The 26,842-nt window shown below is 22.1% G+C and overlaps 4 protein-coding genes across 9 annotated transcripts in view; 1 reads left to right on the forward strand and 3 right to left on the reverse strand.

Moving 5' to 3' along the window:
* LOC122716810 overlaps positions 1–1,765 on the reverse strand; it is a 40,836-nt gene extending 39,071 nt beyond the window's left edge. The window contains exons 1-3 of the mRNA XM_043940226.1: positions 1,560–1,765; positions 884–1,092; positions 610–792 (exon numbers count right to left, since the gene is read on the reverse strand). Of these exons, the coding sequence (XP_043796161.1) occupies positions 610–792; positions 884–1,070 (370 nt within the window). The 5' untranslated portion in view covers positions 1,071–1,092; positions 1,560–1,765. The remainder of the gene's footprint in view (positions 1–609; positions 793–883; positions 1,093–1,559) is intronic.
* Positions 1,766–1,960: 195 nt separating this feature from the next.
* On the reverse strand, positions 1,961–3,657 carry LOC122716834 (tRNA:m(4)X modification enzyme TRM13 homolog). Its single transcript, XM_043940270.1, has 5 exons — positions 3,455–3,657; positions 3,199–3,392; positions 2,638–3,063; positions 2,317–2,572; positions 1,961–2,233 (listed from the first exon to the last, which is right to left on the reverse strand). The coding sequence occupies exons 1-5, from the start codon at positions 3,628–3,630 to the stop codon at positions 2,047–2,049; spliced, it is 1,239 nt and encodes a 412-aa protein (XP_043796205.1). The 5' UTR covers positions 3,631–3,657; the 3' UTR covers positions 1,961–2,046.
* A 1,717-nt stretch (positions 3,658–5,374) lies between these two features.
* LOC122716804 (protein Star-like) lies at positions 5,375–8,724 on the forward strand. Of its 4 annotated transcripts, XM_043940216.1 has the most exons (8): positions 5,376–5,631; positions 5,786–5,806; positions 5,892–5,931; positions 6,258–6,287; positions 7,453–7,646; positions 7,787–7,981; positions 8,096–8,335; positions 8,413–8,724. In XM_043940216.1, exons 2-8 carry the CDS (start codon positions 5,804–5,806, stop codon positions 8,578–8,580), a joined length of 870 nt encoding a protein of 289 aa, XP_043796151.1. In that variant the 5' UTR covers positions 5,376–5,631; positions 5,786–5,803; the 3' UTR covers positions 8,581–8,724. The 4 variants fall into 4 exon arrangements, with proteins under 4 accessions (XP_043796150.1, XP_043796151.1, XP_043796149.1 ...); XM_043940215.1 differs by having other exon boundaries at positions 5,375–5,806; XM_043940214.1 differs by having other exon boundaries at positions 5,786–5,931.
* Positions 8,725–9,998: 1,274 nt separating this feature from the next.
* Positions 9,999–26,842, reverse strand: part of LOC122716876 (growth hormone secretagogue receptor type 1) — a 100,196-nt gene continuing 83,352 nt past the window's right edge. For 2 of the 3 annotated variants that reach the window (XM_043940362.1, XM_043940360.1), the window contains 3 exons: positions 24,085–24,193; positions 22,650–22,721; positions 9,999–10,771 (listed from right to left, as the gene is read on the reverse strand). In XM_043940362.1, the coding sequence (XP_043796297.1) occupies positions 10,054–10,771; positions 22,650–22,721; positions 24,085–24,193 (899 nt within the window). In that variant the 3' untranslated portion in view covers positions 9,999–10,053. The remainder of the gene's footprint in view (positions 10,772–22,649; positions 22,722–24,084; positions 24,194–26,842) is intronic. The other variant, XM_043940361.1, reaches the window with a different exon arrangement.

Here is a 26,842-nt window from a genome sequence, read left to right on the forward strand (position 1 = left end):
AGGCACACAATTATATTATTTTAAAATAAAACACTGATACATATGTATATTATACATATGTATAGTGTTTAAGTAATTTTTTCAAAGCATATTTGTGAAAAATAGTTTTTAGATTTGAAATGTTATTATTAAATATAGAGTAAGCATATATCTATATGTTAAAATATATTCTAATTTTAATCTAAATTCTTTGCTATTACGAATTAGATGACATATGAAAACATATGGTGATATCTATCTAACTTTATGCCATGGAAATTGAAAGTTTTCGTGAATATGCTTTTTCTTCCCATTCTCGGTCAGATGGCAATGTTGTATGTCGTACCTTACAAATTTGTGAACCATATTTTAATAAGATTATTATTATACAAACAACAAAAAGTGTTAAACAAGTGGTTGCTGGCCAAAAAATGTGCAGTCCCATCTTGATGTGATTTTTAAAAATATATAAGTTTTGGGCACTTTGTACAGCTATTTTTTAGCTTTGGCTATTATATATAGATCAATTTGTACAATGTTTTTAACTGAATACTTGAATTCGACTTTTGAATGTTTGTTCACTTATATATATAATATCAAAATTAATATTTAATTAAATTTCACTCTCACGTTTTTGCATTTCCATATATTCTTGTGTTTGTGGTGCAGTTCCATATGGCTTTGGATCGTGATATTGTAAAACCTCTTGTTTCTCTTGTGCCTCAAAAGCACGTCCTGGTTCTAATTCAGTTAAATCCAAAGGTGGTGTTTTATGCGGTAATACTGTCCATAATGGTTGAATCCATCTGTTCCCTAATTAAATAAAAAAATAAACATTAATAATATTCATTATAAGATTATTATTGAAAATGAAATATTTTATTATATTGATATTGAAACTTACCAGTATGAGGACTCTGCCAGTAATATCGATGACGCGAACAACAAAATCCAATGTTCAGAATGCACAAAAATGCAAATAATAGAGAACAGATAGTGACAGTGACATAAAATGGTGTAAAATCACCATATTCATGCTTCACAAAGAAGGGATTCTTCAGATAATCCTCTCGCTCGTCTAAAATGGACATTTTATAAATTTTAAAGATTCCTCTGAAAAAAACAAAGATAATTTTCCCTTCAATGCTTAAACTTTTAATAATAAATTTTTAATAAACTTTTATCAATTAATTCTATTAATTTAAAAATCGACTGAAGGGAATAAATACATTTTTTTACATAATTTCATTTACTAATTAGCAAAATAGTATCTTGTTTAAATTTGCAAATAATATTTAATTTTTTAATTCAAAAATCCCAGTTTTTAAAAATGTAAATTTCGCGTCATCTATACTTACAGAAACGAAGGCGTGGCGTATCAGTCATATAATTAAATTAGAATTATTTTAAAATGCTTATTCTTTATAAAAATTTTGATTATATTATATTTAAAAAATTAATTATAAAAAATATAATGTTAATATATCTTTAAAATATCATGAAATGACTTCATAATGAGTAAATGAAATCATGAAATTTTAATTTTATCAAACAAAATGTTAATATTATATAATACGTACCTTAAATAGTTCTTTTATTGATGAATTTTATATTAATTATTAATTAAATTTTTATTATTATAGTAGAAATATATGTATAATTTTTGTAATATTAATTTAACAACGTAATCATCTTGAATACGAACATCATTTGGTGCAATAGAAACTGTTACACAAAGTTATGTTTGGGCGGGGCGTTGTATATAGTAAAATTAATGCCTTGTGCAGTGTTCACATGTAGCGATGCAATAAAATAGTCATACTTAAATTACGTATTTTAACTGATTGATATTAACTTCGATATAATAATAATATTGATCTTTTACATAAAAAAGTAGAAAATATACTTTTTTTATATAGTAAAAATACGATTATATTCAAAACAAAAATATCCAGATCATCAAATAGATAGATAGAATAAATTTTATTAAGAATCAATATTTGTATGCATGATAAATACATATAAATTGGTTCAAAAAGTTTATTTTATATTTATTATAATAAATTATTATATTTGACTTTTTGTAGTTACTATACACATGTTTTCTAATGATACATCAGAAGTAGTATAATAAATAAGGTTACTTTGAAATCCAACATTTTTTAAATACTCCAAACGACCCCAATTTAGTATCGATTTTACTTTACGGCCGATATTTTCTTTTTCATTCGAAGTTAAGGTTTTTATATTTGTACTAAAAAATATAATGTGTTTTTTTTATTATTTTTCATATCTAAAAAAACAAAGAGAAAATATTAAAAATTAAAAATATTATACCTTATATTTTTGATATTATTTTGAGTTTTTGAAGTTTCAATTTCCTTGTTTAAAACAGAACCACAAGTTGCCCAACTAGCAATGCTACATAAAATTGTAAACTCATTTGGTATAAATCCACATTGTTTTAAAAAATCTTTTCCAACGTATGATTTATATTCACATTTGTGATGGCAACAAAATGCAATAATTAATCCAATAACATTACATTTCGGTTCATTTTGCATTGCATGAACTAAACAACTAAGAGTTAAATCTATAAAATAATATTAATAATTTCTTTAGTAATAGAATATATATGGAAGAAAACTATAAATATACCTGTAGCTGCACCACACAAATGTTTTGCAATAGCAACTTTATTTTTAAATTTTTGAATTGTTGATATAGCATTTAATTTCAAATCAGCAATATCAGTACGTATTCTTTCTATTATAAGAGCAGATTGTTCATTCTTCAATTTATTATCACTCTTATGTCTATAACTTGAACGATCTATCAATAATATACAACAATCTTTTTTATTCTTTATTATTTGTCCTAACCAATAAGTTAATTTGCCTTTTCCTGCTCCAAACTCAATAAAACAAGTATTATCTTTTATAAGATTTGCACATTCTAAATGTGATAATAATGATGAATTTTGAATGAGATGCTTCTTAACAATTTTTCCACAAGAAACGTCATTTATTTTATCTTTAAGTATTTGATGCTCCAATATTATTTCAGGAAATTCTGGTAATTTTTCTATAAAAAAAAGTAATAAAAAATTATAGATCAAGTTTAAATTTGATTTTAAATATATGAATTTATATTTAAAATTTAAAATTTAAAATTTAAAATTATAATAAAAGATTTTTTAAATAAATTAAAATTACTAACCATAAACATTTTTTATTTTATCTATAACTGTACTTATAATGAGTTCATTTAATTCAGAAAGTGGAACATGTTGTGATGTTTCACATATTTCATTGGAATTAATTCCTTTTACAATAAATGATGGTTGTGCATCAATTAAACGCTTTGCATTACATACTTTTAAATGTTTAGATATCTTAGATTCATAACATGTACTAGAAATAATTTAATTAAATTTTATATTCCTATAAAATATTTATAAAAGATATAAACTTACTGTGTTGGATCAAGTGGACATTTTATTCGTTTATTTTCAGATTTTTGCTTGTCTAAATCACAATCTAATGAAACTTCTTGATGTTCACCACAAAATTTGTTTCCTTTTTTTACTGTCATACGACAATAACGTTTTTTTTTTTTTACAAAATACATACAATGACTTTTTTCTGCCATTTTTTTTTTAAATTGTTAGATTTTTGATTTGTAAATTTTAATATTGAATGAATTATTCTTGTAAAAATAAAGCAAAATATATTTATATATAACCTAACACATCACTATATTATTTAAATGTATTACTGTAAAAAGTAAATTTATTTAATTAAACAATTAAATATATATTATTATATTTAATAATTATTAATAATATTCAATATTTAAAATTTTTATTTATTTATAAAAAAGTAATCATAATTTAGGTTAGTTTAGATTTTATTTATATGGAACACATTGTATATATGATATATATATATGTATTATATATTACATATTTCGATTGAAAGATATATAGATAAGGAAATGACCAAACGCTTGCAGTCATTCTATAACGTTCGTATGAGAAAGACATATTACTTTTTTTAAATACCATATATATTTTATTTTATTTTTTGATAATATATAAATGATTATTTTCGCTATAGATTTTTTTTTATATTTTTTGCACGTTAATTAATTAAATTTTGCATTTTATAAAAGAAAGGTATTGTTATGACTTATTGTTTTTATATATAATTTATAATTTTATATTTTTTTTAGAATATATATTTCTTAATTCGATTTTATCAATAGTCGAAAATAAATAATTATTTACCTGCATTTGATAATTTATATTTACTCTGTGGATAAAATTTATTAAGATTAGTTTTGATTAATACATCTTTTTTCACTAAAAAAAAATATGTTTCATATTTTATTATTTATTATTTATAATAGATTTTTTATACATTAACTAATGCATTTAATAGAGATATTTTACAAATTATTTATTTTTTTGTTCTATTTATTCATAATATACATGTATCTTTATATTAAATCTTATCCATATAATTAAATATTGCTATATATATTATTTTTATTGGAATCATTTAATGTAAGAAATATTTGTTATTTAATATTTGCTATTCTCTATTAATTGTACATTAAAATTAATTTATATTGGTTTTATATTTTATTTATTAATTATCATCTAATAAATGGAATATAAAACCAATATCGCAATTTAACTTGAGTTATTTTGTAAGTATGCGGCTATATCACAGTATACTAAATTTAGTATTACTAAGACTAAATTTAAATGAATTTTTATTTCTTTTTGTTTTTCTAATTTATTCAGTATATATAAATATTTGAATATTCTCAAGTATTTTCAACGATTTATTGAGTATAAAATTATTATTTATTTAAAATTCTTTTAAATTAAGAATTTTAATTAAGAATGCATGTGACAGTTAGAATTTAATTGCAATATTATTCGGATTCATTTTCATTTTTTTGTGCCGTTAATGATATTTATATTTAAATGATTGAATGATTAAAAAAATGTACATGTGTACGTATGTGCAATATAAGTGTATTTAGTTACAGTGATCATCTTACAGTTATGTGTTATTTTTCGATCATAACCTCTGTTTATTCATTTTAAAATATATATTTAAAACAGTAAACAATTAATTAACATCAAGACTTCGCTTAATTTGAAATTTAATTAAATATTAATAAAATCAAAAAATAAACAATATTTAAAACAATGTCTCAATTAAAATATATAACGATCTACTTTGACGATTGAAGTAAAAGTAGTAAATAAGAATATTTTGCATCATTCATTCACATCATTTAAATAATTTTTATTAAAGATTTTTATTAATGACAAAAAATTTATAAAAAAATAATTAATATAAAGTCTTAACAAATAGTCTTAAAAGATATAATGAATTTATATAAATACACACATTCGATATTCTTATAAAAAAAATTAATTTATTTGTATATATAAAATGACAATAATTAGTGGGATGAGGATAAAAGTTTAAAGTTTGAATTATTAAAAGTTGAAGAGGACAACTAAAATTATTAGTGATTCATGAAAATATAAATATAATTTTGAACACTTATCACACTACATATATCTATCGATCGAGCAATGTTAAAGATCCAAGAATTATTCTCTAAGAGGTCAGTCTCTTGTTACAATTTCGTGGACTACGTCCTTTTATTGGTTTGTTCGTCATTACTTATAAAATAGCACTAATTTATTACTATTTTATAATCCTTTAAAAAAAATGCCGGATATTGAATGCTGTCAATGTGTACACGTTTGGATTGTCAGAACGTTTTGGGGACGGAAATGGTATGCAGTTATCGTTTTATTAGGCATCGTGTCAATTATTTTAATTCAACAATTTTTATTCGCATCCTATCTTCCTTTGGATCAGATAAAACATAATACATATTTGGAGGAGCTAGATCAGGATGGTATGTAAATCTCTTTTTGCTATAAATTAGTTATAGATATTGTCATAAGAAAAATAAAAAATATTTTTACTATATTTGAATATATTTAAATAATATATTTAAAATAATTTAAATAATTTTATTTTCAATTATTATTAAAAACATATATTAATTTATCAGTATAAATTGTCTGAACATTTGAATTAGAAATTTTTATTAAAAATATCTTTATCCTTTTTTTTCTATTTTAAAGTGTTATAAAAATATATGACAATATCTTTATTGATATGTGAATTATAAGAAATTTTACGATATTGTTGATAATAACTTTATCTTTACTGTTACAGTTTTGAATAGGTGGTATAATTTTACCGACGGTGAGTGTGGAAAATCAATTATTAATTTATTTTTATGGAAAAATTAATGAACAATAATTATAAAATATTAAAAAAGTTTCTTGACTTGTTTTGTTATTATTTATTAATTGTATACTAGAAGAAATCTTAATTTTATCAAGGTTAATTCATTTAATTAATTAGGTTATTTAGGTTAATTTTGTAACGATTTCGTAATAGAAATAGACATATATATGTATATTACTATTATATGTTTTATTTATGTTTACATGTCATGAATTTAAAATTTTCACAATGTAATAGTGTTGTGTAATATTAATCTTAAACTAATAAGTTACTGATATTATTTATAATTGATATAAATTGACTGATTTATGAATTGTAATTTATGATTTATATCTTAATAATCTTTATAATCTTTATTGATCATTTATTACTGCCTTTATGATCACGACTATGTTATGCAACGTATTGTTTTATCTACACGTGCAAGTCATAATGACATACAATGAAATTATAATAAGAAATATTAATTCATATTTACATATCTAAATACTATTATTACGGACCATCTGTTAATTTTTTCTGCATATTTGTAAATATAATTACTTATTAAAAAATCGGATCAAAATAAATATGTATAAATTGATATTATAAAATAAATTTTAATACAAGATATAAGTATCATTGATTTGTTTAAAAAATCAATAAATTATTAATTATACATAATTGTTTTTGAATATTTAGCAATATTCAATTGGTAATATTAATTATCATTACTATTATATTTTAGTATTGAATTAATTCATACTATTTTTCATTACGAATATTTTAAATGATTTTTTTATAAAACATTATAAATATAGTTCTATGAAATTTTTCGAAAAGAAATAAAAACAATTTTTATTATTTTTTTATGTTATTTTTTAATGATATCTAAAGAAGCTATGTATATAGATATACACAACTTGTAGTTTTCTAATTTAATTAAACACATGTAGAATCTATATGTACACCGTGTTACCTAATCATGTAATATTGCACGATTAACACTATAAACGGTTCATGAAATATTCATAATATGTATTCATACTCTAATTTTAATTGTAAATTGATTTTTCTAAAAGTTTAATTCTAAATATTTGCATAATTTTTTTATTAAACTAATTTATATGATTATTGTTAGGCGTTAAATGGTATAATAATAAGATACAATCACCATCGAATCCAACAAATTGGCAGCAATACATAACCGATATTCGACGATATTGGATACTTTGGAAATATAATCCGAATTATTCGTATAATCTTGAAAATCCAGAAATCAATGATCCATCAATGGGTCAAGCGAGTGTTATTCGAAAAATTTTCAAAGATAAGGTATTATCAATTAATCATCACAATTAATATTTTTACATGAATTTAATTAAATAAAAAATATTATTAATGATCTCAAGAGATTTAAGTCTTTTTTATTATTTGAACAACTAATTAATATTATAATATTTAATTTCGTGTAGAAAAATGGTTTCTTCGTAGAATGTGGTGCTTATGACGGAGAAACTCGAAGTAATACCTTGGTATTAGAACGATTCTTTAATTGGAGTGGTCTTCTAATAGAAGCAGATCCTATAAATTTTAATAAAATGTTGAAGAAAAATAGAAAGGCTTACCTAACGCCGACGTGTCTTGCTATTGAGCCATATCCCTCGGTGGTACGAAAGTTCGTAATTTACTATAAAAACAAATTATATAATAAATAAAATTAAATATGATTTTAAAATATTTTATATTCATTATATATATTTTTTATTTTATTTAATTTTTAGAATTTCTTCTTAATGGCGAACAACGTGGGTCGATTACACGAGCCAAATGCTTCAGACACTCATTTACCAAATTCTGCTGATGTTGTTCATAATGGCGTTCACATTTCAGTTCAATGTTTTCCTTTTATAGATTTAATGTTTGCTCTTAACGTAACTACTGTAAATTATTTCAGCCTTGATATAGAGGGCCATGAGCTTCAGGTGTTAAAAACAATTCCTTTTGATATGATAAATATAGAGGTGAATTGAACGGATTAATTAGTATTAATTGATGCAATAAATTGTAATTTAAAATTAAAAATTGGATTACTTTTCAGACGTTTTCGGTGGAATTTTCTCATGTTGAAAATGGTAAGAGAAATTTGATTGATTTCATGGAATCAAAAGGTTATTATATATATTCTTTAGTTGTGAGATCTGACAATTTGGCTCACGATATAATATTTATGAAATATGATTATGAAAAGTCTAATTTGTTAAAATAGTTTCGTTCTGATTACGTTATTTTGTGTTCCTTAATATAATATCTAAAATATTTTTGATACATCTTAAATAAAATAATATACTTTAAAGTTTTTTTTCATTGTTGTATTTAAAATTATTATATTTAATTTTATTTAATTATTAACTATATTGTTAAATTATATATTATTATAATTAGAATATATGATATAAAATATATTTATTTCAGCTCTTTATTTTATTTTATATTAATTACTTTCGATTTAACATTTGCAAGTTAATTTAAAAAAATTTGACATTATTAATATTATTTTAACTTTTCTTTATTTTACAAAATATTTACAGAAACGTATATTTTGCATAATAAAAATAATATTTTCTCGTAGATATTTCGTATTAAGCATTAATAATAAATTTGTGAACAATTGTGAAAATTAACTTTTGCAATTGATTAGGAATACTCAATTCATTCTTATGATAAAAATAAAATACAAATTCTTTTATATATATGTATAGGAACCGAGAAAGAATACTATACAATTAATGATTACTGGAATAATTTAATATATAATTAAATCAATTTGTTATTTATTGCTACGTTATGAGCAATAAAGTTTTAATAATTATACGCAATTACAGCAAAAATATCAATGTATATATTTCTTGTTATATTTATTATTTAAATAAATTATTTAAAGCTTGTAGTAGACTAGTTTCATCACTTTTCCAGTAGTTTTGATACATGGAAAATAGCTATCTTTATATATTTTTAAAAATACTTCTAATTATTTTATAATAGTTATCATAATTATATTTAAGATTGATATAAAATGATGAAACAGTATTTGACTTAATTATAACAATTATTATAATTATATCTTTAATGAGCGCATAGGAACTCAAGATTTTTGTAGAAAATTAGTATGTTATTTTAAATATTATTTACATTTGATTATAAAAATTACAACAAGATTTGAATAAATAATATCATATAGTAAATAAAGTAAACAAATATCCATTTGATTTTTAAAAAATCATTCAATTTCACCTATTTTATATTTTATCTTTAGTCTTTCTTTCATCTATATTTTTTATTCTTTATTATAATACTTATGCGGTAAACATTTACATAATTAGTGATCACAGATTTTATGTAAAATTTTATATAATTCGATCCTAATGTATCGTTCATAATCTTATGTAGATTGATATTTTTGTAAGAAATAAAATTAATTAATATTATTCTAGTTCATTATTGAAGATATAAATAGTATAATAAAAATAGATATAAATAATAAGAATAAAATGAGTATTAAACTATTATTTAATTATTTAATAATTGGAATTATCTTTTAATTTTTTTCATATTTTTAACATATAAATATTTTATAAAATACAATCCACATATAAATATGAACAATACTGAATGATATTAAAATGTTATGGAATGATTCGAATGATCACAGTCTTAAAAAATTATTCTAGTACCCATTACTTTAAACGTAACTTTCCTGTTTTTTCCTAACAATATTTCCGCTAATGACCGTCGTCTGAAGTGGTACTTTTGTTTGTTTCTCCATGGTCGAATTGCACGGCGCCTTAACACTGCTGCTCTTATTACTGCTATGTCTTCTCCAGAAATCTGAGTGGTTGCTACTGCAATTGGTTGAGCCAGTAGTATAAGTACCAGTTTTGTCCGACGTTTTCTTCTTCTTTCTTCTATTAGGACCCAAACCGCATAATCTAAGGAATCCTTCCCTGAATTTCGTTGACATTAAATTGTAGAGAATAGGATTAATGGCGGAGTTCAAGTATAACATCACTCGGCAGAAATAGAGCAGAGTGAAGTAACGCTCGATACCAAAATCGAGAATCACCTTAATCGGGACAACTAAGATCCAAAGTGTTAATGCTCGAAATGGTAATAAACACAAGAAGAAACAGAGTACCACTGTTCCTAGCATGAGCATTACCTGCTTGCGATATTTGAGCAAGTTGTTCGACGAGCCACGGCTAATTGTTGGGTTCGTCATCAGATGGCGTGCTATAACTGTGTATAGAACTACCAAAATCAAGAATGGTATTACAAAGAATACGATTATTGTGAATAAGATGAAACTGATTGTCCAATATGTGTTTGCTTTCGTGTAACAGGTCGGAATGTATGTACCATCCTTATTCTCTTCCTCGTATGTAGCCATTAATAGGATAGGACTGTAAACAGACATTATTTTAATTAATTAATGATTTAATGTGTAAAAATTAAATGTATAGAAATCTACAATTGAATATATAATATATTGTACTTCAATTTTCGCGCGATTGAAATGAATAAAAAATTGTATTCAGCCAATCAAAAAGCTACTAAGATCTAGTTGCTAAACGAGTCAATGCGCACCATATTGCGCATATTATTATCAGTTTAAAATTAAAAATCATGGTAAGAGAACGTATTTCACTGACAGAAGTATACAATTATATAAAATTTGTATTAATAGAATATTGTGTTAGAATTATTAAATTTAATTATAATTTATTAAAATTATTAAGCTTTATTTAATCAATATACGTTTGTTTAATTATTATTATGCCAGAATTAAATATTTTTATGGCAGATTATCATTTGATTGAAGGTTTGAAAGCGGAATAAATTTTAAAAATATAAATTTTGCATATACAATAATAATTGAGAGATAATCCAACAACATTCGTGCAGATATGGTAAAATTTTATTTATTTTAACAAAAATGTATTTTCTATAAATTTCTTTTATAATTTTATTTACATAAAAATGGAAGTACTAGTTAAATCATAATCAATTCATATATACATATATATTTTATATATATTTTTATGTTTTTTAATCTATCCGTATATTCAATTTGTGGATTATTTTTATATTTGTTTTGATTTTACACTTAAAACTTCGAAACTGAAAACATTTCTTATAATTCAGCTTTTCCAAAATGATTCGTTTGCGTTCGTGTTACGCTCGACAAATTTCGATTTGTCGAATCCCCTCCCTTTCCAATTCGATACATTGAAATCGATACGTAAGGTGTCATTCTGTTATTGAAAATCACGACAATTAGACGCTTTATTTCAAACGTGTGATTAATTTATTGTTATAATTATAATATTATAGTTTTAATTATTATAATATTTATTTATAACAATTATTCTTTTACTATTTTACTACTAATGTATTATTTCACTAATGTATTATTTTACTAAATGTATTATTTCATTAATATATTCGATTTATATTGTTATAATTAATAATTATTTAAAGAATAATTTATTTTTCTTTTTCGTCTATTTGATTATTAGAATTATCTTTTATATATATTTTATTAATATATATTTTATTAGTATTGTATTACTATTAATATTATATTATAATATTATATATTTATAGTATTATATTAATATATATTTTATTAGTTATAAATATTACAAGTTTCTAAAATAAAATTTATACTAGATTTATTATGATATTATTATATTATTATTTATTATATTATTTTAATACAATTACTTTAATCTTATATATTTTATACATTTATTTTAAAGATTTTATTTTTTTTTGCCGAAATTAATTTAAATAAACAAAGGAGTTTCAATAGATACTATAATAATAATTTAAAAAAAGAATATGTAAATACTTTTGCATTTTTTTTGGTATGTTTAATTTTTATATAATTCATAATTACTATATTAATTATTGTATTAAAATAATAATAACTAAAGGATAATAAAATTTTTGAATAATGATTTATTATGTTTTTTGTAAATTTTTTATAACTTTTTTGAATATTTGTAATGCGTTACATTATTAATTCTAGTAATGAATATTTAAAACAATTTTTTTTTTAATAGCAGTATCTTTCTTCATAAATGTTCGATAAAAAAAGAAAGAAAATATAAAAACTTTTTTTTTCATATTTTTTACATATTTTTTAGATATTTTTTCTTCTTCTTTTTTTACATATTTCCTCTTCTTGCATTTTCTAGATTTTCTATAATCTAGATTAGATTTTTTACTAGATTTTCTAATGTAATTTTATTTTTAGATTATTATAATCACAGTGCAATGTAAATAGAGTAGATAGAGATATTTGCTTTGTAATATTTTTTTTGTATTTTTGGTTTCTTAAAACTTAAAGTTTTAAATTAATTTAATAGCCATATTCGAAATTAGAGGCAATGCTATCGATTACACGATAATAAATTCATTAATAATTTCTTATTTTTAATTTTAACATTTTTTTTATTTTAAATATTTGTTTTTGACACATTTCTTAAAGATTCTTTTTTTCTGTGAATTTCTTAGATAATGCAGATTTTTATTAGAAATTTTCTAAATTTTCTTTCTTATGAATTTTAACTAAAATATTAATTGCTAATTAAATTTTTATTCATTGAAATCACTTTGAATTTTTGATTTACATTGAATTTACAATAAAAAATATATATATATATATTTAGAGAGAGAGAGAGAGAGAGAAAGAGGGAGAATATAAGAAATAACATCACACAAAATTTTCTTCTTGTTCACTAATGTACATTTTCCTCATTCTAGTCACATTGTTTCTTATTTCTTTACTTTTGCACTTCTTCATTTTACATAATTTAAAAAATTCCTTTCTAAACTTACTACTCATTAAATTATATAATATAGGATCAATAGCACTATGTAAGTAAATCATAATCCTACTCATGTTAAGAAGTACAAAAAACGTATCTCGATTAATGGTGGCAATTTTTTCAGCTGGAGAAATAACAATATAAAAGATCAGAATCCTATAAGGTGATAAACAGATGAAGAAGCTAACAACTACCGTTAATAGCATAATAATTACATGTTTTTTCGTTTTAATATGATAGGAATCGCTGATATTATTGGAATTGGGCATCAATTGTCTGATGATGAACGTATATAAAATCAACAAGATTATTAATGGTGCAAGATAGAATAGAAGCACCAAAAGTAAAAAGAATATCATGCTGGCATTAGTATCGACCGTTGTTAGACAAACCGGAACCAAATTCCTTGCGTCGTGATCCTTCCTGTTTTCCTTAATGCGCATCTCTTGGTATTGAGAAACCCAGATTATAGGACTGTAATCAATTAAAGTAAAATTGTCTCGTAACTGATAAAATTAGAAGTAATTTTCAATGCCTTTAAGCTGAAAATCAGAAGTCGAACAAAAAAGATGGCGATTTGCAGAGTAAGCAATTTTTAGCCCCTATACCGACTGAATCTGCAAAAAAAAAATTTGCCTTGGCAAGTAAGTAAGCTCGATGAAGATTCTAATTCTTATTTGATTGAAATTTTATTATGAATAAGATATACATATATTATGTAGTCTCTCATAAAAGGTTCCTTTTTTCATAGAAAAAATTTATCGTTTTTGATATCATAACATATGATACTCAATTCAATGTAGAATAATATTGTAAGATTAATAATTAAAATTAAAGAATATAATCAGAATAAGAAAAATGTTTGAAGCAAATTTATCTAATGATGTGATAGATTATAAAAAAATAAAAACATTTCAAAAGCAAATTTCAATTCAATTTCAATTGGAAAAAGAATTACAATAAAAATTCCGAAAAAATTCTTATTATAAATTCAATAATATGTGAAATTTTATAAATAATATAAATTAAGAAATTTTTTTAGACTTTTTCTTGTAAATTCTAGATTTAAAAATATATAAACTTAATAAAAAAAAATAAAAACTTAAAGATTCTTTTTTTGTAAAAAAGAAACCATTATTTTGAACTATAATATGACGTACTACGAAAAAATTTGAAAAAGTTATAGAATAATAATTATGTCAATGCATTAATATTATAAAAATAGAAAAGAGTAACTCTTGAAAGTTTTAATGTATTTTTTCTCTAAAAAACATTTAAAAACTTTTCTAAATTTTGTATTCAGAATAAAAAATATAAAAAGTCTATTCTTTGTTTCTATGCTTAAATAATTCAAAATGGAATTAAATGCAATATTGTCTCATCGAACTCTCCACATTTTTGTTTAGACAAACAAAAATAATAATCAAAGTTAATTAAAATTTATTTATTCCTTCCGTAACCTCTGAATTGAAATTTATTGAATTGATGTCTTGCATCCATGATACATTATAGAATTTGAATTGTGGAGTAACAAATTATATTGTGACGATAAAGATTAATATGAACAACAATCAGTGAGAATTTTATTGTTACAGCGAAATTGGATCAACGGTATGTTAAAGAGAATATTGCATAAAGACATATATTATAATTAGCTGAATTAATAATTAAATCAATCTGCCTCTATGTATATATATATATAAATATCCTATTTAAATCGATTTATTAATATCTGCCAAACCATTGAGAATAAAAATTAAAATTGAATATTTTCAAAGGACATAATATAATTTGACATAAAAAATATATTATTAATTTACATAAAAACATTAATTAATTCATGTTCATTAAACATTACATTAATTCACATAAAAAATATATTATTTAATTTAAAAAAAGAAAAAAGAAGAAATGTCATCCATATATCCATCTAAATCTAAAAAAAATTAATTATGTCGAATTGTATATTTTGAAAATATTTAATTTTTATTTTTATTATATCAATTATTATATCAATGATTTGGCAGATATTTGAGTTAAGCAGCATTGATTTAAATAGAACATATATTATATTTATTTGAAATACATTTATTATTTATTTATTTTTACTATTTTTATCCAATTAATAATTTTATATTTCTTTTTTTTTTTTATTTTATAAAAGATTTTTATTTTTTAGAAAAAGAAAAAAATCTTACTATTGTTACTTTATTTCAAACTTAAATATCATAGAAATAAAGTATTCGAAAGATGATCATTTTATGTAATCAAATTTATTCATTTAAATAAAAGCAACAGATAATCTCTATGTCATTTAAATAAAATAACAGGTAATCTCTATTATAATTATAATCCAATTCCAATATATTACAATCTCATAGCAATTTATATTTATTAATTTATTTCTTCTTAATGAACTTAAATTAAAAAGTTATTTGATAATAATTTATCTTTATTTAATAAGAAATACAATTACTATTCGTATGAAATTTGTAAAATAAAAATAATAAAATATTAAATTTAATAATTTATTATAATAAATTATTATTTGTTATTTTATTTTGAATAAAATGTGCACAATTCTGGATTATAATTTGTTAGATGAATTTGTAATACATCCACGAAAACATTTCGTCATATTCTGTTGCTTTTTTTTCTTCTTTCTTTTTTATTTTTGGCGTGAATCTCAGGTTCAATCTTCGCAAAAACGATATTATGATATTATATTTCCTCTGAAATGACGCAATTTTCGGTAATTGCAGAGGTTACTATATTTTTTTCTCTATAAGTGAAAAAGAAAAAGAAAAAAAATATGTTGGTATCATTTTTTATGATCAGAATAAAATAATAATAGAAATAACATTTGTAGAATAATTTGTTTTTCAAAATTTTTCAAGAAATTTTATTTATATAAATTTATATAAATTTAATATAACTTTATTATAATTTTATTATAAATTAAAAATCTTAATCAATGAAAAATGATTTTAATTTTGATTGTTCAAAATTTATTGTTCTTAAAAAATTCTAAAATATTATATAAAATATTATATGATAGTATGAAAATATGAAAATTGAAAAATATGCAAACATCAAAAATATAAATTATACTAATTTTTATTAAAGATACAAAATTATTTTTCACAATTATTTAATAAAATATTTTAATATTTTATTAAAATATTATTAAAATATTAATAATTCTATATTGCATGTTAAATATGTATTAATATATTTTTATTTTTAAATGAATCTCATTTCAGTTTTTATTGTTACAGGTTGCAATAAATTTCTTCACTATACATAAAAGATATTTCAGCATAAAAATGAAACGCATTTGAGAATTCAGGAAACTAAATATGTAATTCTTGGAAAGAGATCTTATAGATCTGACAGAGAGGATTTCCGGATGATTGATCAATGGTACTGTGCTGCAGAACCGATATACAAATAATTGAAACTTCATTCAAAAAGTTTTCTCTAGAAGTTACTGACATCTATCTTGCTTTCGTGTTTTGATAAATTAGAATACGTTTGCTTATTCAATTTTTTATTTCAATTCAATAGATTCTCTGGAGAGCAACAATTTCTACATTTCATTTCAATTTTTTCTTATCCATAGTAATTAATTTCTTATTTTTTCGAATTCCAATATTAAAAAAAATATTTTCAATAGAATTCGAAACTTAAAGATTTATGCTTAGATTTAGATTCATCAACTTAAATTTATTATTCACAAAAAATTTTCAAATTTTTTGCCTTTAATAAGAATTATAGATTAAATTTGTTTTGCAGTTTATATATCAATTGCAATTTTTCCTTTAAATTTATTTTCGAATCTAACACAAGTCATTGACTTGGAAAACCTATTCCTTATCACGCTAACACGACACAGATCCAAAGGGGATTCTCAGTTTATTACCACCCAGACGATAGATCTCTCCGGAACAAACTTAGCAATTACTTTCCTACTTTTATCCCATCCTAAGTAATTTGAAATTTTTCTCTTCAGATTCCATTAATGTATTATCTCCATATGATACGTTTTCTTCTTTCATAAATTCAATATTAGCTTCTTTTTTTAAATCGTTTATTACATCTCTACCTTTCAGCTCCATTTAGCTTATTAACTCAGCAATGTTATATACTCAAATTAAAATAGCCATCTTACTGGTTTTTATAACATGTTTTTCTGTATGTTGTACTTTTTACAATTATACATTTCTTTCAACAATACTTTCCATTTTTCTAGACAAAGCTGTTATTCTTCCAATGCACTTCGCGGATCAATTTCATTCTATACACTTATCACACGTTAGAAAATTCCATAGAGAGGATCGTGAATCAGATTTGTTATCGTCAGAATGAATTTCAAAATTGGATGGCTCATTTCTTCCATCTCTATTAAAAGCTCAAAGATTAAATTTAACAGAAATTTATATATTTTCTTTGATATATTGGAATATATTCTTCTTGAAATTGATAATGTTTTAAAAGAGAAGTGCTTTGATTTACAAGAAGATTTGAGTGAAATAAAATATATATATCTCATGAATGTGAGCAATGATGGAAGATGTGTTTATTACAAAAGAGCGAAACTAATGAATTTAGCAACTCAATGAATATGTAAATAGGTTTCTCTTTTGAGTGTAATCTCTATTTAACCTTAAGAAAGAAATACATAAAATATTTAAATTAATTAATATTTAATTGTTAATTATATAGAATAGAAACAAAAGTAGAATAGTTTCGTATGATACATAATTTAGCATATATAATAATTTATAATTCCTTTTTTTGTATAAATGGAAAGAATATATGGTAATGTAAAATAGATACAATTGTGTTAGATTTGATTTTATTTAATGAGAACAAAAAATCAAACTTATTTGTTTAAATGGAATTATACATTTTTTAATAAATCAATTTAGTTTGTTATTTTCTATATATAAAAAAAATATTAAATTATTTATAGTATGAAATTATTATTTCAGAATTTACTATATTTTAACTTGAATTTTATAAAATTTATTCATCAAGTTTTACGAAATTAAAATATTTCACATTAATTATTATTTGACTAATAATTTATGTTTCAATTAATTAAAAATTTCTTTTAATTCATTTAAAAAAAATAATTTTTATATGCTTTCTATATATGTATTTGTAAAAAAACAAATAACATTAAATTATATCTCTCAAAACTTTTATTTGAAAAGAAACATAATTTCAAAATTATTTCAGCTTTCATTTACACAATTATTATAATTATAATATATAATGATTCATCTTGTATGATTCCATAGAATATCTTTTCAATTTCATTAAATAAATCAAGTCTTGAATAAATATATAGAACAATATTATTCATCATATTATAATTACGAATAACGTCAATTTTTGATTCCTCCTTAAATTATACAAAATTTTGTTAAATTTGATTTTTTTTCTCGTCTAATTTACTTTGAGAGAGGAAAGATATAAAAATTATCCTACGACCCAGAAGATCTTTGTAATCTCTTAATCTATGGATGTGGATTATGTATTTTATCCCCATCAATAACACCGTCGAAAATCCGAGATTACGATTTCAGAGGACGCCCCTATACAGAAAACAATGGTAGAACATATATCGTGAAGGCATAACGTTAAATTTTCTGTCCCATTAATACCATCTACAAGCTTCCTCAAGAGATTCCATTCTGGTGAAATAGTTTCTGAACCTCTTGTAACTCCAGGTTCTCTCAAACTTTCATTTGAGCTCTTGATCGCTTTTGCGTCAACCGATCTAAGAATATAGTTCTTCCAAGAGTTGATATACTCTTAGAAGTGAGTTTAGAAAATTTATAGAAAGAGGAATCTGAAAATTGCGATGGATTTAAAGATTATCGACTCGTTTATGTTTTAAGAATGTGTTATAAACTTATTTAAACTTTATCTTCTTTTAAACAGTTTTACAGTTTTTCTTTTTCATTTTTTCATGTTATAGAATATAGTGTATCTATATAATTGAAAATTTTGATGAAAAATCAGATAAGTCTAGATTTTTAAATTGATTCTTCATTCCAAAAATCATATTGTTAGAAATGCATTGGACTTGTCTAATTTTGCACAAAAATTTTATTAAAAAATAGATTTGAAGTAAGATCTTCAATTACTGTGTTACACAATACAATATAATTTCCAATGATTTCTAAATATAAAAATAAGTATTAGGTTTCTATTTTTTCATATAAAGTCAATTTAATTTTTATTCCTGTTTTGAGATATTCTATTTATTTAATTGAAGATTAATCTTAATGTTATTTATTTAAATACTTCAACTTTAAAAAGTATTCTTCAATTATTTCTCCATTGGATTGATTTTCAAATATAATAATATTTTATAGATTATTGCAAAATTATTTCTTTCTAGATTTTCAATAAAATTATTTTAATTTTCATTCTAATGTCCAATTTGAGATGTATCCCTCTCAAAAGATGATTCTTCTCCATCTTTTTCACAAATTGAATCCTCAAAAAAATCATAAATTTAGGAAGCAGAAGTCTCGTCAGAGTAAATCCGTTTTTATGATTCATACAAGGAAAAAAAAAAAATGTTTGTGACGTGTAAAACTCTCCCCTAGAAGTGGTTCACGGATGATATTCCTTTTACGACTCACGATACATGCTACCTTTCTTCATTCGGACCAACTCGAACGTAAATAGAATATACCACGTGTACTTTATGGCTCGTTTATCGAATTTTTCACATCAATCTGGTGATCGTTTTGTTTATCGCATTTTCTTTTCATTTCATATTATTTAAATCGTCTTTACATCTGAAATTTTTTCTTTTGAAAATTTTGAAGAAATTTAATGTATGTATAAATTTGAAACATTTGTAAAAAAAATATTGAATCTATTTAATATTCAAATATATAAATTTCTTTATAATAATAATTAATATTTAATAATATTTTTATTTTATATTTTATTTAATATATAATTTTAAAATAATTAGAATTTTCTTGTTATAAGTAATAATGTAAAGAAATTTTTAATAATTAATTATTTATAATTATTAATAATTAATATTTAATAGATTTTTATTTTTCTTATTTTACATTTTACGTAATGTTTAATTTAATAATAAAAATGATATGAATTATGGAATAAGGAATTATTAATCATTGTTCTTGATTAATATTGAAATTGATAAAACTATGAAAAATTTAATTTTACTTAATAAGTTTATTTTATAAGGTTTTTGTCTCTTATTGATGCATTTAATCACATAAAGTGATTTCCACTTGATGTTCCATAAGTGTTAGCTGTATTAGAAGGAACTTTATTCATGAGAATACTAATGTAATTCTAGAAGAGTATTAGCACTTTTATTAGGACCATTCTTCTTCCTTTCTTCGCGTGCTTCGAAATCAGCCTTTAATAATGATTAACGCTCCTCCACGCTTAAGAATGAGGATGTAATCTGGCTTAAAACGTTTCATTGATCATTAAACTATGACCTCAAGATCTGAATATTCATATTCGAAATTTCATATTTAAATCAGATTTTAATTAAAATATTATTATCACAAAGGATAATTACAAATGAATATAATTTAACTAATTTAATTTTCGCAGTGATGGTTGAGCCATTAAATTAGATTACTTAAATTAATTATAATGATAGTGCTAATTGAGTAAGAAAAACTTTAAAATTATCTCTGATCAATATAATTTCATTTTATTATTTATAATTAATCTTTAATAGATAATATTTCTTATAGATTTTAATGTGAATATGAATATATAAATCATTTTTTTTCAAAATCACAGTTTTTGAAAAAAAAATTCAAAAAAAATTGTAATTTCTTCAATTTTGGAAGTCTTTTATTATAATAATAATTATATATATATATATATATGTATTTTATTTAAAATATTATTCCAAGAAAAATGTTCTGCCCCAATAATGCATATAGAATAATAATCGTAAAACAGAAACGCAGCAATTTTTACAAATTTTCTTTTAATTTTCAACATGGCTGGGTCATTATACCATGTCCTGGTTACGTTCCCATTTATAATCCTCACCCACTTCTCAACGAAGGCGAAGTCAGAAATTTTCAGAAACGTGTTTCACGGGTCATTAAGGTTTTACACGTCGCCAATGTGATTTTCTTATCATTGCCACTCCGTATCGATTTTTACGGGCGGATTTTCATGGAAAATATCATAGAGAAAAGTCGTTCCTCGTGTATGAAACATAATAACATATGATTGAAGATTATAATCTTCTTGCGAAACTATTTATACATATATTAATATTTTACTTGTGAGAAATTAGCTATCTTTTTTTATTCCTCCTAAATTTTTTTTAATATGATTTCTTTTATAACATTGCATTACTAGCAAAAGAATGTTAGATCTCTTAAAAAATATTAAACTGAAACAATTTTTTCTTTTACAATATAATTTCATCATTCAGTAATAGAAAAATTCAATTCTATCTCTTGATCTATTATTTTAATTAATTTATAAACATATATATAATATATTTAATTGCGTATTATACATATTATCAATTTATTTCATATTTCATTATACATATTATTTCAATTTATTATCAATTTATCAATTAACAATTCTAGAATTGCTAAAAAGTTTAAAATATCCATTTGTTATTTAATTGTTAATTTTGATGTTTCAACATTTTTCACTGTGTCATTAGAATTTCAACGATCATTTGCATCGCGATAAAAACTTGTCACGTATAAACGTAATATTTAATTAAACTTCAAGGCTTTTTATTATTTACACATAGCGCATAGATAGAAATAAAAATTAAAACGAATAAAGAAAAATATTGGACAAGAAACATGCAACTCAATGCTTAACGGGATGAATATTATTGCTTGAGCAACTAGTCCATTGACATGACACGTTACGCGATTCATTACAATTTGCAATTATGGCACGGTGTTGCGTTACTTTGATACATTATATACGCCCTCTAGCGATTAAGTTGAAAATCATTTTGCGAGTCGAAATAATAAATGATTTTTTCAATCGTATAAATGGAACAGAAAATTAGACTTTGTTAAGAATTCATTTTTAACTTGGACGAGAGAATTATGACAATCCAAAAAGAAAAACGAACAATAAACTATTATAATATTTCTTAAAAGATTATTAATTATATATATATAATTATATATATATAATTATATATATTTACTTATTTTCATCACATCGTTTTAATTACGATTATTTATACGTAAAATAGATTTTATATATCACGATGTTGAATATTTTTGTTGCAAAAATGTTAGATCAAGAGGAAATTAAAAAAAAAATAGCGAAGAACGAAAAGATAAGAAGAAAAAAAAATCGAGAAGCAAACGAAAGCATAGTATGCATCAGCTGTGAGAAATGCTAATCATTCGTTTCATTCTCTTACCTGGTGCAAATCGCTGCCACAATCCACGCCACGAAACAAAGAAATGTCGCTCTAGCCTTTGTGCACATATATCTGTAGTATGAAAATACAAACCAAAATCGTGATTTTTATCCAAGATCCAAGATAACAAGGATTTAATATCAATTATGTGCTATATCTGATAAGATTTTCAACATTAGACCGATTGAAATCGTACAAGAAAATTATTGGATTTGAAAAAAAAGTCGACACGTCTCATAAGGAAGTGGTAAGCAGCATATTCTTTTTTTTCTTCTTTTTTAAACACAATACTTTGGCACAATGATAAAGTTTCAAGAAATTGGGTGTTTCGTTTCTGTTGATTGAACATTTGCGTAACAATTTAAGTGTAAAAAAAAGTATATTTCCGTGTAAAAGATGAATATTATTGTATATACTAAAAAGAAATGAGAAATAAATGTGTGAAGATGTGTAAGAAGATTTGATATATTCGATATATTTTTTATATTGTATTTATACATTATATCGATGTAAATGATGAAGTTTGACGAGTTTTATTTTTCTTTCCACGTTTCTGTTCATTTAATTTTCACAACATTCTTTATCAGGTATAACTTTGCATTCGGAATATATATACGGGTCAATGCGTGTGTTGACCCGTATATACCTAACCTAAATTTCATCGTGAGCCTCTCTATTCATTGTTAGAGTCATATTCAATATTCATATTAGAATTGCAAATTCTCTTTAATCACAATTTTTCAAATCGATATTTCTCTCTTTAAAAAAATCTACATGGCTTCATCGAATTCAGATTATTGTATATTTCAAATATGAGCTAAAAAATTATTAGACTTTATTTAAGTAAAAAATAAATGAAAAGATATATCTTTATTTATAAAATTACATTTTTATTTTTTCAGACAATCATTACCTATTGTGTAACATAATTTTTAATCAATGTATTAATTTTTGTTGTCTTTTTCTCAAAATCTTATCTATCGTACAGTTTAAGCATCTAGTGTTTTCACCTGCTTTTGACAAAATTTAAAAAATGAAAAACAAACTTTTTAACTATAATGAAAGAATGAAGTCTGCCATGGAGAAATGGTTTCAAGACTTTTAGAAAAATTATTGCAACGTTGACGATAATATATTGCAGGAAATGATGATTATGTGGGGAAAAAAATGTGTAAATTTAAAATTAAAGAGTAAATTGTCATATAAATTTATATTTTTTTTTATTTTGTTTTACAAAAATATATCTTCTCGTTTATTTTTTTATTTAAATGAAGATAAAATTTTTCAGACCACTCTCATATTTCTCGGGCAAGCTTTTCTGAGTATTTGAATATTGGTTGATTTCGTAACTGTATCCATATGCATTCAAAACACATTTAGAAAGATGTTACGAGTTTACTTGAAAAATATTTTGTTATCCTCTTTTCTTACTTACCCAACTCGTAAGGGCTCACAAATTGCATAATACCGTTCAAAACTGATGGCTAGAATCGTCAAAACTGAAGCGTGTGCTACGGTTAATTCAACAAATGGTACAGCTTTACCTGAAATTAGAAAAAGTTTATTGTTAAAAAAATTATCAATCTCTAATAATTTTACATCGAAATATAAAAGAAATAATTCAATTAAATAAAAGAAAAAAAAATTATTGAGAAATATTATCTTAGAGAGGTTAAGAAATTAATTTGGTTAAGTTGCTCTATCGAATGATTGGGTTAATTAATTACAAAAAGCAATCTTATTGGTTGTTAATATTTATATATTTGTTAAAGTTTATACGCAAATATATAACAAATTAATTTTTTATCGGAATAAAATAATTGATTTTTGATTCGAACATGATTAGTAGTGAATGAAATATTCGTAATATTTCAGAAATTTAATCTTGTTTGTTTATTAATATTTACCAATCGAAAAATTATCGGAAATTTGTATTCAAATAAATAAATATATTTTAATATTTCAATTTAAACAATATTAATTTTATTATTAATTTAAATATTCAGAAGTTAGAAATATTTGACTCGTTTTGATATCTGTAATTAATGGAATGAATTAATCATTCTTTATATATCAAGAAAAATTCTTTTTCTCTGATGATTAATAAAATTTAACACAATTTTTACGTTTAAAATACATTTTATACTTTGTTAATTGTTTATTTTCAAAAACTCGTTGTATTCAATCCTCTTGTTTCATGGCACAATTGAATTTCGATTAAGAGTTAATTTTCACGTATCAATAACGAAGAATTACAATTCGAGATTTACGATTCCATCGTAAAGAAGCTTGTTCGACAATCAGGATGTCGCAATAAACTGAAACATCACTCTGGATTCTAGTATTTTCAGTGTCTTTTTTTTTATTTACTCGATATTCACTATAGAATCGATCAAACAATTTAAACCTCTTGTTCGGAGTAATTGTTTTTTTTTTTTTTTTTTTTCTATAAATGCGTCACAACAAAACAGATCCTATTTTTAACATAGAGTCTTTCAAAATTTATTATTCCTTTAAAACTCCACTCTCAAATATATTCTCACAGTTAATAATTAAGTCTTACTAATTAAAGTTTATTTCACATTGAATAAATGAAAAATTATTTTTATATTTTTCGCTGTAATAATTTTTAATGACTTTTTAATTTTTAATGAGAAATATCGATATAATACAGATATTACAAATGTAATTTTTATTTAATTTATTATCAAAGACATATCATGTGAAATGACTTTTTTTAATTAATATCGAATTTTGTTTCCTTTTCAATAAAAATATATTTAATATATATAAATATATTTCAAGCAAATATAAAAAATAAATCTTTCTTTTAGACTTAAACTTAAATTCGTCTCACAAGAGGTTAAAATTAAACGTAATTTTTTTGGAGGGGGATTAAATCTAAGTTTAGGAGTTTAGAAGGAATTAGGAGAAAGTAATAATAGTATCTAAAGATTCTAAAGATTCAGAAAGCACGTTGAGTGCATAAACCATGGAACATTATGAGTCACTGTGGACCATTGATCCGCTCTAGATCTTGTCAACGAGCTTCACTCATGAACACAATTGTAACAAGAGGAATTTTTCTATTATTATTTTTATTTTACAATAAATTTTTTAACTTTAATTTTTTTCTCCTTAATATTATAATATTGTAATATACGATTTTTTATGCAACAAAATTTATATTTTAATTTTTTATATTTTCATCATAAAAATCATAAAAAATGTTTATGTAATTTATAATAAATATATATTGATATATCTATATTATAAATCATCGATAAAAAGAAATTTTTTTCTTATAAAAATCTAAAAATATTTGAGTTTGAAGAGATATATTTCACGCAATAAAAATAAGATTGCTTATAAAATTAATAAGAAAAATCGTAAATCGAGATTTATATTTATGACGGTTCATTTAGACAAAAGATTATTTCCATGAGTGATTAATTTCTGATTCTAACTTCCATGGTACACATATTACGTATGATTTATATTAATGGAAATATAGATATTAAATTAAAAGTCAAAATATAACGATAAATCGTAAATTTTATTGCATATGATTTAATAATATTGAATGATAAAGAAATTTTGTTTCTTCGCAATATAACAGTATATGAGATGCCTAGGCTGGTTTACTCAGAATATTGCATTCTTTTGAAATGATTGAATTGCTATTAATTTTTATTTGTTTCGTTGTTTGAATATTTTTCTTGTGACGTGATTTTGAAATTGAAATAAGATAAATAAATTCAAATAATAGAGAATTGTAGTAAATTTAAATTTTTATAAGATGAATTTGAATAAGATGGAGATGGGATTGATGTAATTTAAGATAGATTATAGTTTGTTTGAAATCAATCACATTTCATTTTTCAAATAATGTTAGTAATAAAGTTTTAATTCTGTTCAATTTTTATTTTTAATAAAGATAGTTATAAGAATTATAAAAAATATTTGAAATGAAATGATTTTTTAATTCATATTTTAAAATTATTTTATTTTATTTATTTTAAATCATAATTTAAAATTTTTACAGTATCTAATTTTTATAATCATTATTGAAATATGATCATATGATATGATATATGTAAAATATTTAGATAATATTATTCTAATATTATTCTAATTAATTAATATTAATTCAAATGTTGCAATAAATACAATGATGTGCAAATATTTTTTAT

The sequence above is a fragment of the Apis laboriosa genome, unplaced genomic scaffold, assembly GCF_014066325.1.
Source record: "Apis laboriosa isolate Shangri-la unplaced genomic scaffold, ASM1406632v1 scaffold49_cov149, whole genome shotgun sequence".
NCBI lineage: Eukaryota > Metazoa > Arthropoda > Insecta > Hymenoptera > Apidae > Apis > Apis laboriosa.